Raw genomic sequence first — 12,599 nt, forward strand, 5'->3', positions numbered from 1 at the left:
AAGAAACCTTCTTAAAGGCACAATGATTAGGGCCCCATGATTTTTTTCCTTCAAAATTCTGTTCTGTTTTTTCCCCCCATTCTGTTTTAATCGTATAATTACATTTCAGTAATCACTAATACATGTCTAATTATCTGAAATTATGACACTTACAAAATTTAACAACCAGTTATTAAAAGTACTAAAAGTTGTATTTTCTTTTATTCCCTCAATAGAAACCCTGCTGTTTTTTACGATCATTGTTTTGAGCAACCCACCAAATCTGTGGTATGTGATATGCTTAAAATCTATGTTAAACTATACACAAATAAAAACTTGTCCTAAACAATATCCTTTCATAAACAACACCTACAGAATTGCCTGCATTTGAAAAAAATCCTAGCATCATTGTGACCTCTGATTTGTTGCAGTATAGTGATTAATATCTATGATTTAATATCTATGAGACAGCTGAGCACTAAATCAGAGGAAGCCGCACCTGGAAAATCTCAAAGCCAGCAATGTCCAGGATGCCAATGAAGGAAGCTCCCTGGCGCTTGGTCCTGTCCAGAGCTTTATTAATGCGGTGAACAAGCCAGCGGAACAACCTTTCGTATGTGGCCTTAGCCAGTGCTTCCACTGCAAAGTCAGCCTAGTCAGAAGAACAGAGACAGGATCAGACAGAGGGAAAAATATGACACCTTACTTTTGAAAAAATATGAAACATAATATATGATCACACTATTATTACACAGATACAAAAGTAGGGTTGGGTATCAAGAATTCTAAAATTCTATTTTAGAACCAGTTCCAAATTTCCAAGAAACCGTGAATTCAATAGGACACAATATTTTTTTTTTTCCTAATTGGAATAGATAAGCAGAATCAGAATAGCTAAAATTAAAATGATACCCAACCCTAAAAATGGTATGCAAAACCTGAAAGATTCCTTTAGAGGAAGTTATTGAAAATTCAATAGCACTTATTATTTTCCAAACAGGTTTTCCAAACACTTCTCATCTGCAGAATCTGAACAGTTATAATGACATTTTAATGACAAGAGACTAGCAGCCTATTGTTGTAAATGGACACAGTGGTAGAAAGGAAATTTGAAAAGAACAAAAGGACTGCAATGGTCTACAATCAGGTCTGACAGGTTCCAAAAGTTAAAACACTAATGAAAAGCTGCATAGCTCAGAGGGTGGGTGATCTGACAGATAGACAGTGGAGAACTTAATGGTTTATTACCTGTTCTTTAGTTTGGGCTTTTTGTACATAGTCTCTTCCCACTTTGATTCTTGGAGACAGGATGGCACGTGTGAACTCCATGACATTCATTCCAAGCAGATGGCAAAGCTTTTGAGCAGCTGAGACACACACACAAAAAATCACACACACACAGTTGTTCACAAAATGGTCCTCTAATGCAAGCTGACCAAAAATGGTGATATTCTTTGTCGATTTATAGAATTTAAGAAGCGTCCCCTATGAGCTTAAATGGTGGTGAGAGAAGTTATTATAGGACATTTTTGCTCATGAGTATTAGGTATTTCAAATAAGTCAGGTCGTTAATGCAATTTACTGACTTCTAAACCCTTACATACCATTTAGCAGCCAAACAAACCCCTTTAGGACCACCAGCGCGACTAACTTTACAGCTTCAAGTCGTGAGTGACTTGAACGGATGAAAGTGATGATAAAAACAAATTAATCAAAATGCCAGTGGAGTAAGCTTGCTGGAATGCATCATGACGGTAAAACGGTCATTTTTGGGGCTCTTACATAAACATGTTTGATTTAACGCAACTTAGCACAACTATTCTGTTATTTTCTTTTAATATGAAACATATCTAAAAACCATTCAAACTGTCATCATGGGAGCCCAAGAGAAGTCCAATGGGTAATTTGTCAAAACAGAGCAGAGGAGAACTGCACAAAAACATCTGGTGCAGATTGGAGGTTAGTCTGGAAACTGTACACACTTTCATGCTAATGCACTGCCAAAGGATTTACAGAGTTATTTAAGTACGTCACATAATACATTAGATTTCCATTACTGAAAAAAAGAAACATTATCTCCGTGCTAAAATAAGGCATTATGAATTTTTGAAATGTGATGTGTACCTGTGTTTTCTGGCATAGAGGCCTGGTCGGTGTTCCTCTCCTTCTTGAATACGATGTTGCCAAACTGCAGGACTGCTGATACCACCTTGAGCATAGCTGCAGCGAAAACAACAAAAAAAGGACAAGACTGTCAACAGTATGTGGGATTAAATATTTTTGGAAGGTCAATGTCCTGCAGTGTGGCTTATAATCAATATAAAACCAGCATTTTGTTGATTCTTGTATACCTATTAGGGATGTCAAATGATTATAACATCTGATTAACTTTTTTTCCATATTTATCACTTTTTGTTTCATTTTAAGGGTTCATATATTCAGATATAAGAATGAGGTCTACATGATTAAACTGAACAGGTAGATTTATGCCCTCAAAACAAATATTTCTGAATGGCATCAAATTAAAAAGTAAATGTTATGTAATAGAATTCAACAATAAAATAACCTGAAATAAAATAATAGCCGTTCTGTAAGCTCTCCTGGTTTTTGCAACATTTTGAGCAGTGTTTCACTCATGGGTAATATGACTTACTGAGTTTCAATAATAATTACATTTTATCAAGAGAATGGAAATGACTTTCTTTAAACATCCATTTGGGTTTAATTTATATATAAATCTGTAAAATAAATCATGTATGTGTAAGCAATTTTTGCACTCATTAATGGAGAGCCTAGAAGAGACTCTTGTACTGTAAATTCCCTGACCATTTTGAATGCCACAGTGAAGGCAATGTGTTTTATGATGATTTACTAGTATGCAGGTATAAAACAGCTGTAAATATACAAAGTAGATGCGTGTTTGTTCCTTGTACGCTCACATAAGATTTCATCATGGGAGAAGCTCATAATATGCATGGCTTCCATGGTCTCTTGGAAATTGTCCTTGTCCTGTTGGCCAGGAATGGAAATGTTACCGTTGGAGAGGAAGCGGTAGTTATTGAAGCCCTCCAGGAGTAGATCAGCTGCCAGAACGACAAGAGCATTAGTAACACAGCTGCAATCTTCTCTAGACACCAGACTGCACCATATTCTCCATAATCACTCTGATGCCTTCACACATCAGCTGGGTTTCCATCCAAAGTTGCAAATTTAGCTTATGCATAAAACTGGAATATCACATAAGACATTTGTGAATAAGCACCTTTTCCATCCAACGCGTCAGAGAACCAAAATCATCACTTGCTGAAACACGGGCACTAAATATCATTAAGATAAGTAAGAGAAGCCACTGAATATAATCATTTTCATATATAATAAATTACTTGTGCTTCAGAGCGAGCAAACAAAACAATAAATGCAGTCATTGCTTTCGGAGGTGGATGCTGCTGTTTGGGAAAGCAGTTGTGTAAGACAGTTTTGGTTTTCAATAATACAGAAATGCTTTGACTACAGACTTTGCTCAGGCATTTAAGAATGACCATAACAACATTACAAATGATGTGCAACAAGATCGGTCCACTGGTTAGTCAGGTTATGTTGTCCCATAGCACACATTTCTATGTCCCATTTCTATGTTTATTCACATTAACCCTTTTTTCACAGGTCAAAAACCATCTAAGGGATTTTTTTTACTTTTTTTTATTTGGCGTTTCTGTCACTTGCTTCTTATGCGATACTTACTTGATCATTGCTAAAAACTGACTAAAGATCTTAAAAGCATGCAAATAGAAATATTCACTTCTTAGATGTTCTCCAGCACCAGCCAACAGCTGGTAGAAGACATGGAAGGTGCGTTCATCTTTGGCTTGGCGAATGGCCCTGGACTTTTCAAGAAGATCTTTTGATGGAGTCAAGGGCAAGCAAAGTCCATTTTACAGCTCATTTTTCAGTTTACATCAAATCACAGCTGTACAGATTTTTGTGCACTTAAATGTGACATTTAAATATCAAAACTAATTTACAAATATTTTAAATAGTTTGATTTGATTTTTATTTGTAAAATAAAATTCTGACACTTCCATCAAAACTGTTTAAAGTAGTTTAACTATTACAAAAGTCCATGAAAGATCAATTTGCATACATTTACTTCTGCTGAAAAATAAATACACACACAGAAATTTTAATTTAATTTGATCTTACAGCTGTTTGTGGCATTGCTTAAATGTAATGAAATGATTATCAGATCAGGATACAGGTTTCGATGTTGGCCCCTACAATGTAACCGGTTACATCAAAATTGATGCGGATGAACTTGCCCTGTGGAAAAACAAAAATTCAGAGGTGTATTTTTTTCTATGATGCTTATACTGGTCATGCTTCATAAACCATACCATTGCATTCTAACTATCATCATATGTAGGCCCAGTCAACATTTCTAAGAATCCATTTGAACAGATGGTTGTCTCTTTACCGTTTTAACAGAAGGGCTTATGCATGCATGATATGCAGCACATTTACAGCGATTTCGTTGACTTGTTTGCAAATTATTGCACAGATACTATTTAAACTGAACTGAGATGACATCACTGAATTCAATGATGAACTGCCTTTAACTATCATTTTGCATTATTGACACACTGTTTTCCTAATTAATGTTGTTCAGTTGATTTGACGCAATCTTTTTTGTTTAAAGCGCTATATAAATAAAGGTGACTGACATGTTTAAACAGTTCTACTTAAAAGAAATATGTACTTAAAGCACGCGTAAAAGGCTAACAAACATGCTTATTTGCAGCAAATGCCATCAAAATAATTACCTAAAGGAAGAAACAAATTCCTCTGTGGCTGCCGATTTATTTGTATGCTTAAAAGCTTTCTGCTGACTTAAATGCATGCCAGCAAAAACTCAGTAAGTCAGCTGGCGAGAGGAGCTGATGCTAGACAGATGCTTAGCTCTTTCAGATTGTGAGTGTGTACCTAGATTGCCCTTTCCAGAGAGTACATGCAGAGTTAAAAAAGTAATAAATGTCATTGTAACATAATAAACAGAATTAGTAAACGTATAAATGTCATTGTCAAATTGTAACAAGAATGTAATAAAACGTTGTGGCAATGAAGCACTAAACTAAATTTTCTGAAGTTTTAACAGAGGTATTTATGTTGCATATGAACGAAGATGTCAGCATTCATCATATTTAAGTGGTTTATTTTGAGCTTTTTTTGCGCTGTTTTTGTCACCCTTTTTTAACATTAATTATTCACTACAAAATGTGTTGATTTCCTATGAAAGACGGTTTAAATTCTGAGATTCTGGCTTTAAATATTTTCTATAGACCTTGATTTTCCAACACGCAATTTTTTCACACCGAGAGTGTTACTGGTCTTTATTGGCTTCCTGACACAACCGATCAAATGTCTTACATAAACACCGCAAAGTAATTGGCCAAAAAAGTTATCACAATAAAATTTTTTTATTTCAGTTGATATCGATAATTATCACGATACATGTCAATCTTTATTTCTTTCAAATTTAAAGGCATATTTTTTCTCCTAAGTGAAAGTTGTAGAAACCAGACCATTAATTGTGGTTTTAAACTACTCTTTATTGTCTGAACATGACAGACACTTCACATTCTTGACTTCTTTATACTTTTCCAGTCATTTTTCCTAAAAATAGTAGAAAAACTTTCTGAAGAGATTCTTCATGTACTAACGGGTGATATTGTTTCAAGTTCATTTAACAGGGTTGTGTTGCCTGACTTTCATGGCACAGTTTGAAGTGCAGGCTGCAATATTAACAATATGACAATAATATGACAGTTGACTATAGTAGACTAGACGCTTGAGTTAGAATGCAGATGTAAATTTATGTTCATTAACAAAAATAGTTACATGTAGAAATTGTAACCGCCTCTTTCTTATGGTAAAATTGTAATATTTATTACAATTAAACATTGGTCTTTCATAGTAGCATACATTTAGACCATGATGACCATGCATTTAGTATAAATGCACAAATGTTATAGCTTAATCACCAAAAAAATACTGTCATCATATTCCATTAGACTACTCCTTATGTTAATGTGGCATATTAAATGAATTAAAGAAAATTCTGTATGAATATCCAATATTTACTTTCGCTTTTACTTTCGTCACATGCACACATTTTTTCCTCCTCACTAAATGCTGCATGCTGACCTCCTACCATCATGTTCATTTCTGCTGTGTAATTGGCTAATAGATTAATCTATATCGAGTAAAAATTTCCAGAGCTTATCATTGTTATCGACATAAATATTATCATGATTCGATATGATATTGTTTATCGGCCAGGCCCTATGTATAATACATGTTCATATTATCCCATGTAATAGTGAACTGCAGCTTGCAACTGTGGAAAGCATTGCCGGATTCAACTCAATGAGAGTGAAATAAAACTGTCTGAATCCAAACACGCTGTTGTTTTGTCTGTCTCCCCTCTTCCCTCTCCACTTTAGCAGCATGTTTTAAAACTGTGATGAGAAATAAACGGTGCTGAAACAGCGTTTCAAGAGCCTTTAAAGTAATGTTACAGTACAAAAAACAGAGGTGGAAGAATCAGATCAGACTTAATAGACCAACTTACAAAGCGTGAAGAGTTGTCGTTTTTTACTGTCTTGGCATTCCCAAAGGATTCCAAAATAGGGTTTGCCTGCAGGAGTTGACGCTCTAACTCTCCCTGTAATGCACAAGTCACTGATTAGAAATACCAATAATAAAAATATATGATTATATGAAGTTTTATAAAAGAACAGATACAAAATGAACTTCAAAGTTCAAAGGAAGTGTGCATAACTAAAAAACATTAAATAATGTTTGTGAAACCTTGAAAAGAAACCCAGTGAAAATGTTCTACCAAACAGAAATAAAACAGAGCGAAAGGAAAGATAAACATTTTTGTATTTTACAAACCTTTGAGCATATTTTACCTTAGAAAATCTTACTGCAGATCACCTTGGGTTAGTCTGTACCATTAGTAATGGCTTTTTAACATCCCCTTTTTAACTCGCATAATTGTTGGAGTGGGATGACTAACTCTAAACTTAAAGCGTTAGTTCACCCAAAAATGTTGTCATTAATTACTCACCCTTATGTCGTTCCAAACCTCTAATACCTTTGTTCATATTCAAATTGAGATATTTTTGATGAAATCCGTAAGCTTTCTGACCCAGCATAGACAACAACACAAATACCATGTTCAAGAACACACATGCGCTGCGCCTTGTTTACAAGCAGAGGAATGAATACAAATGCATGCGCCATGGTACTGTTGTGAAGGCGCATCGAAGACTGTCACAGAAGAGAAGAAACTGTTGAATAACGTGGTTATTTTAGTTTTCTTTGCGCACAAAAAGTATTCTCATAGCTTTGCAAAATTGAGGTTAAACCTATTTTAACAATGTTCTTACTACCTTTCTGGCCCTTGAATGTGGTAGTTGCATTGCTGTCTATGGAGGATCAGAAAGCTCTCGGATTTCATCAAAAATATCTTAATTTGTGTTTCGAAGATGAACAAAGATCTTACGAGTTTGGAACGACATGAGGGTGAGAAATTAATGATAGACTGCTCATTTGTGGTTGAACCTACCCTTTTAAATGTTCCATATCATCTTGATCACAAATACCATTTATTTACAGCATTATTCACAGTAGGGCTGTCACTTTTGAGAGAAATCAAATTCGAACTGATATCGGATATAATGCAATGTATTCGAATATATTCGAATATCTACTTGCCCCGCACCGCTATCTCATTCTCCAAAGCGCTCGGGCAGTTGAGCTCCACGTGCGTGTCGCGACCACGTCGCTTCCATTATGAGCGCGCATATATGAGCGCGCAAAAGACGCGATATGTGAACAGCCCCTAATGGAGATTCAATCACAAATGTTTAACAGTCATAAACAGGACTATCTGGATTATTATTATTTTTTACTTAATGTTTGAAACAGCAGGTTATCAACTTAGAATATCAATTTTTATGAAGTGCCACAGCAACAGGAGTAAGGCATATAGCCTAGCCTAATTCATTTCTTAATATTGTTTGCAAGAAACACCACTCTATCAACTTGATCTGGATTAAGTGCGGCTCTCTTTTTATTTACAATGTTCCCCGCGGTGGAGAACACACGTTCGGAGTGCACAGACGTGCCTGGCTGCTAGCTATTATTCGCTTGCTTTGGTCATGGGCCTATGCTACAATATGTCTAGAGTGCCCTCTACTGGATAAGATGGCAAAGAATAAAATAAAAAAGAAACTGTCTAATAATAATAGACTGTAAAAAATGCGCTACACATGGCATTTTAAAAACTTATATTTTGATATTTTGATATCAATATATTGATATTTTATTTATAATTAGATTACGGATATTTCACGTCATGTTCGAATGCATATTCGAATATCGAATAAAAAGTGACAGCCCTAATTCACAGTATTTTGTTGAGATGGTGTGGCCAACAACGATCAGCTTGCTTCCATAGCAAATCCATTTCTATTCATTTGACCCTCAAACCAGAAGCAGATCATCTGGTTGGAATAAAAATACACTAACCTACAAACCTAATTAAAGCCTGCGTAGCCATGAGAGGCTTTTTTGTGCAAATTCTAACTGACTGCCTGAAATACAGGCATTGGGGGGTTGGAAAGGAACTCCTCAAATTAGCAATGACAGATGCCCAAAGCCCCACTGTTCCACACCCCAGAGCTAGTCTGCATCACAGCTCCCCGAGCAACAAATCTGGGACATCCATCCCCTTACATCCTCTAGCCACTCTCAGTGTTGTCCACGTCCACCTGATAGGAAGTTTAGACAGGTGGCCCATTGTCCTTGCTGTTGTCACGAGACAGGAACACATCACGGCATAATATTAGTGTATATAGTCTAGAGATTTTTGACGTTTAAAGTTTTAACGTTTTCATGCTTATGTAAATGTAAAATTATAAATAGCATATAAACAACTGTTGAATATTTGCTGAATTGTTTAAACATAAATGGGTGTATCTGAGAGACAGAAAAAAGTCTAAATGATGAATAAACTAAACTAAAGTCATAATGATGAATTTTTTAAAAGCCTTAGTGATGAAACTTTAAACAAGCTGTAACAAGTTTTGCTCCCATCTAAACAGATGATAAATTAACTATTGAAGTAGTACAACAAAATTGCATGAGTAATGTCAAGTTCTAGCAAATGAAGGGCAGAAAAGATTGTCAGAAAGGTATTTTCACCATTATAGAAGGTATGCCAAAAACTACTAGAATTTGAGCTCCTTTTTGTAGCAGAGCTCTTTGTAAATGGACATTCCAGAACTTTCCAACTGCACGGATGGAGCAGAGTAACATGTGATTTTAGAAATGGGAATTCAACACTGTGACCAATTACAGCAAATACAGCACAGTGTAAAGTTTTATAGATGTGAATTACTTGACATCACCTTCAAAAGTATAGTAAATTGGAACAGAAGAGAACTAAGAGAACAGAAAAAATTAAGCAAGCAGATGTTATACAGAAGAATGAAAAGTCACTAGTAAAAACAAATAAAAGATGATAGAGTAAAATGAACAAAAATGACAGTTTCCTATGCCCAAAGAATGGTGTGATATATATATTAAAAAAGGAATAAAACAAGGGACTACAAACTACTCACATAAAACAGGATTCCCTTCTGTCATCAAATAATTATCATGAAACAGAGGTGTTAATGTCACATAGAGGGAACACACAACAGAAAAAACACACACAAGCTAGGGTGATTTTAAAGTGGAACAAAATGTGTTGTGAATTTATGTGAAAGACGCTCTCTCAGTTTGTGAGTGAGGCTTTTGCTGGTTTAGAATGTTGTTAGTCTAAATAACAATAGTGACCATTCATTTGCTGTTATTTTTTTATCTTATATATCAGGTCAGGTTGAACATGATCAGGTTTTTACTTCCATACAACTATGAAAATGACATTAAAATGTCAGATTTCCCATCATGTGAATATATCACTATGCCCCTAACTATCTTGACAAGTTAACTAGGTTAATCTCTAATATGTTTTATCCAGCACTAAAGATGGTGAAAATAACCCTTCATATTTTTAAGGATAACGTGCATACATTAAAAACCATTTAGCAAATGTGACAAAATGAGTACAGACTATTCAAAGAAAACCATCAAAAATATCTTAAAGTGCCGAAAATGTCCCCTCGGTCTGGTTATATTCCATTGGTGTTTTCATAGCAGGTTAGTTTTGCATGCACAAGCAAAGCAGTTATAAAAAGCATAAAGAGAACTTGCCTGGAGTTTGACTGCTTTAGGAGATTCTGGCTGTTTGTATATAATAAACAAATGTAATATGTTAGAAGGCATCAGGGCCACATTCTCCAAGTGTCTTAGACCAGTGGTCCCTAACCCCCGGGCCGTGGATCGATATTTTTTACATTTTCAACACAAAACAACACTGGCACAGCCCTGCGCTGACTGGACCAGAAGAGCCGTGAGCAGTGGATTTTTGCAACAAAAAAAAAAAGGCTGGATGCTCTGTGTTATTTTCATGGATTTTATATTCATTTTTGTGGTGTATCTTATTTTTAAGGCATGTTTAAATGTCACTATAGCGACCAGAATCAGTGAAAAAAAGTGAGTTGGGGCAGGGAGGATGTTATTCATGTTATGTTGTTGGCACGATGTTACGAGGACGCTGCTAATAAAGTTGCATACGAATACACAGTGGATTCACATGGAACTACACTAACTTTTTCCACTGGTGGCACTTGCGCTACTAACTTTTTCAGTTACTGGCGCAAAACATGATTTGGTCGCACAAATTATTTATAGTAAGCCGCTCTGGATAATAATGAACAATAATGTAACTGTATTGCATACAGATGTGCTTGGCATCTTTTAAACCACATGTCTTCTTGTTTTATTTCTTACAGTACACACAGTGCATTGGTACCTTAACCCAGGGCTGTAGCTGGGGTTAGATGTTAGATGGGGTTAAATCATAGCATAATACATAAGTAGGTACAAAAATAATCAGTGATACATTTGCGACTCCATAAAAATTTGGATCGCAATGGCATTTCAAAAGGTCGCATATGCGACCATTTTGGTCGCAGTGTAGTTCCCTGATTCATGTTTATTATTATATTTACAATATACCACAGTTTTTATGCCAGTAGTATAATTTTATTTTGTTGTATTTATCTGTCACACCTTAAAGCCTGGTCCGTGAAAATATTGTCTGACATTAAACCGGTCCTTAGTGCTAAAAAGGTTGGGGACCACTGTCTTAGACCATGGGACAGATCTGGGCCTTTGGTATGTAGCATATATTTGGCCATGCAAATACATTAAGACCAACGACTACAGCATGTAAAACTCTTCAGCATGCTTTCATACAGTTTTGAAGTTAATATACATTATCATACATTAAGAGACTGGTAAAACTGCACAAGAATGGCAAACTACAGGCCAGCACTGCAGCCACAAAGATGTTTTCTCAGTATAGGCCCACATGTAATACACACGGTTAAGAGCCAGCAGTTATTACTAGATGATCATCTAGACAACGTTATCAGAACATTAGAATCAACACACAACACTATCAATGACATACAAGTGCATGTTATCCACTGATGTATGTTCATTTAGTTTAAATTACTCTTCCAGTAAAAGCACCCTGATGTCATTATAACTAACGTGTTTAAAATAAGACATATTACTTAAGACATTAAAGAGCTTCAACTGTAAATGCAGTACAGAATAGTTTTAACAAATCCGACTATTTGTCTAACAAGCTATTTGTAAAACACTCTTAAAGAAAGTCAAGATGCCTAAGATGGATAACTAGACTGATGTCTTTGCAAACTTTATCGCATCCTACTCTTTTTATACCCCACTCTTTTTTTTAAGTGTTACTCAGGACTTCAATTTTTTTCTATTCTGTTATCTTATGTAAATAATAAACTGAAAATATGTAGTTACAGTATGTTGCTTTTTCATCTAATTAACTAGTTTTTAACCTGCAAGCCCACACATCCTTCCCTCCACACCTACAGTATATCATTGGTGGAAGGTTGAAATGAATGAGTCTGTGAATGGCAGAGAGAATGGTAACTCACTGGAATGTTGTGGTCCTTCTTTCCTTTGTGAGAGGATGCAACGTGAGCCAGGTACTGGATTACTTTTTTGGTGTTTTCTGTCTTTCCAGCACCTGATTCCCCTCTGCAAGAGAAAATTCCAATCAAAAGCAAACATAAAACTATCATTACAATAATAAAATTCCCAAATAAAATAAAACACAACAGATTTGGTAGATATGTATGCACATTGGAATTCCACACCCTAAATTAAGCATCAGGCTGCATCCTGTAACATAGGTCTGCTGTTTGTTTTTTCAGCTGCAGTTCCTCGCAGCAGCTAGGACTCTGGATGAGAGGAATTTGGTCTATAGTGCTGGTGCATTACACAATGGTCTTCATTAAATGAACATTAGAAGTCTTATATAATATTACTGACATACATAATTTGTTTCAATAAATTTACACAATGATATGGATGCAAGAAATACTGTTCTTCACAGGTCTGATAAA

General features: G+C 35.5%; 1 protein-coding gene across 5 annotated transcripts in view; it reads right to left on the reverse strand.

Annotated features, from left to right (window-relative positions):
• Nucleotides 1–12,599, reverse strand: part of LOC132152150 (myosin-10-like) — a 72,408-nt gene that overhangs the window by 22,289 nt on the left and 37,520 nt on the right. For 2 of the 5 annotated variants that reach the window (XM_059560883.1, XM_059560884.1), the window contains exons 5-14: nucleotides 12,129–12,231; nucleotides 10,300–10,329; nucleotides 9,666–9,683; nucleotides 6,605–6,697; nucleotides 4,233–4,296; nucleotides 3,779–3,877; nucleotides 2,919–3,062; nucleotides 2,104–2,199; nucleotides 1,228–1,346; nucleotides 479–631 (exon numbers count right to left, since the gene is read on the reverse strand). In XM_059560883.1, the coding sequence (XP_059416866.1) occupies nucleotides 479–631; nucleotides 1,228–1,346; nucleotides 2,104–2,199; nucleotides 2,919–3,062; nucleotides 3,779–3,877; nucleotides 4,233–4,296; nucleotides 6,605–6,697; nucleotides 9,666–9,683; nucleotides 10,300–10,329; nucleotides 12,129–12,231 (919 nt within the window). Of the gene's footprint in view, nucleotides 1–478; nucleotides 632–1,227; nucleotides 1,347–2,103; nucleotides 2,200–2,918; nucleotides 3,063–3,778; nucleotides 3,878–4,232; nucleotides 4,297–6,604; nucleotides 6,698–9,665; nucleotides 9,684–10,295; nucleotides 10,330–12,128; nucleotides 12,232–12,599 lie in introns of all 5 variants that reach the window. The other 3 variants (XM_059560885.1, XM_059560886.1, XM_059560888.1) reach the window with 3 other exon arrangements.

The sequence above is a fragment of the Carassius carassius genome, chromosome 10, assembly GCF_963082965.1.
Source record: "Carassius carassius chromosome 10, fCarCar2.1, whole genome shotgun sequence".
In the NCBI taxonomy this organism is placed as follows: domain Eukaryota; kingdom Metazoa; phylum Chordata; class Actinopteri; order Cypriniformes; family Cyprinidae; genus Carassius; species Carassius carassius.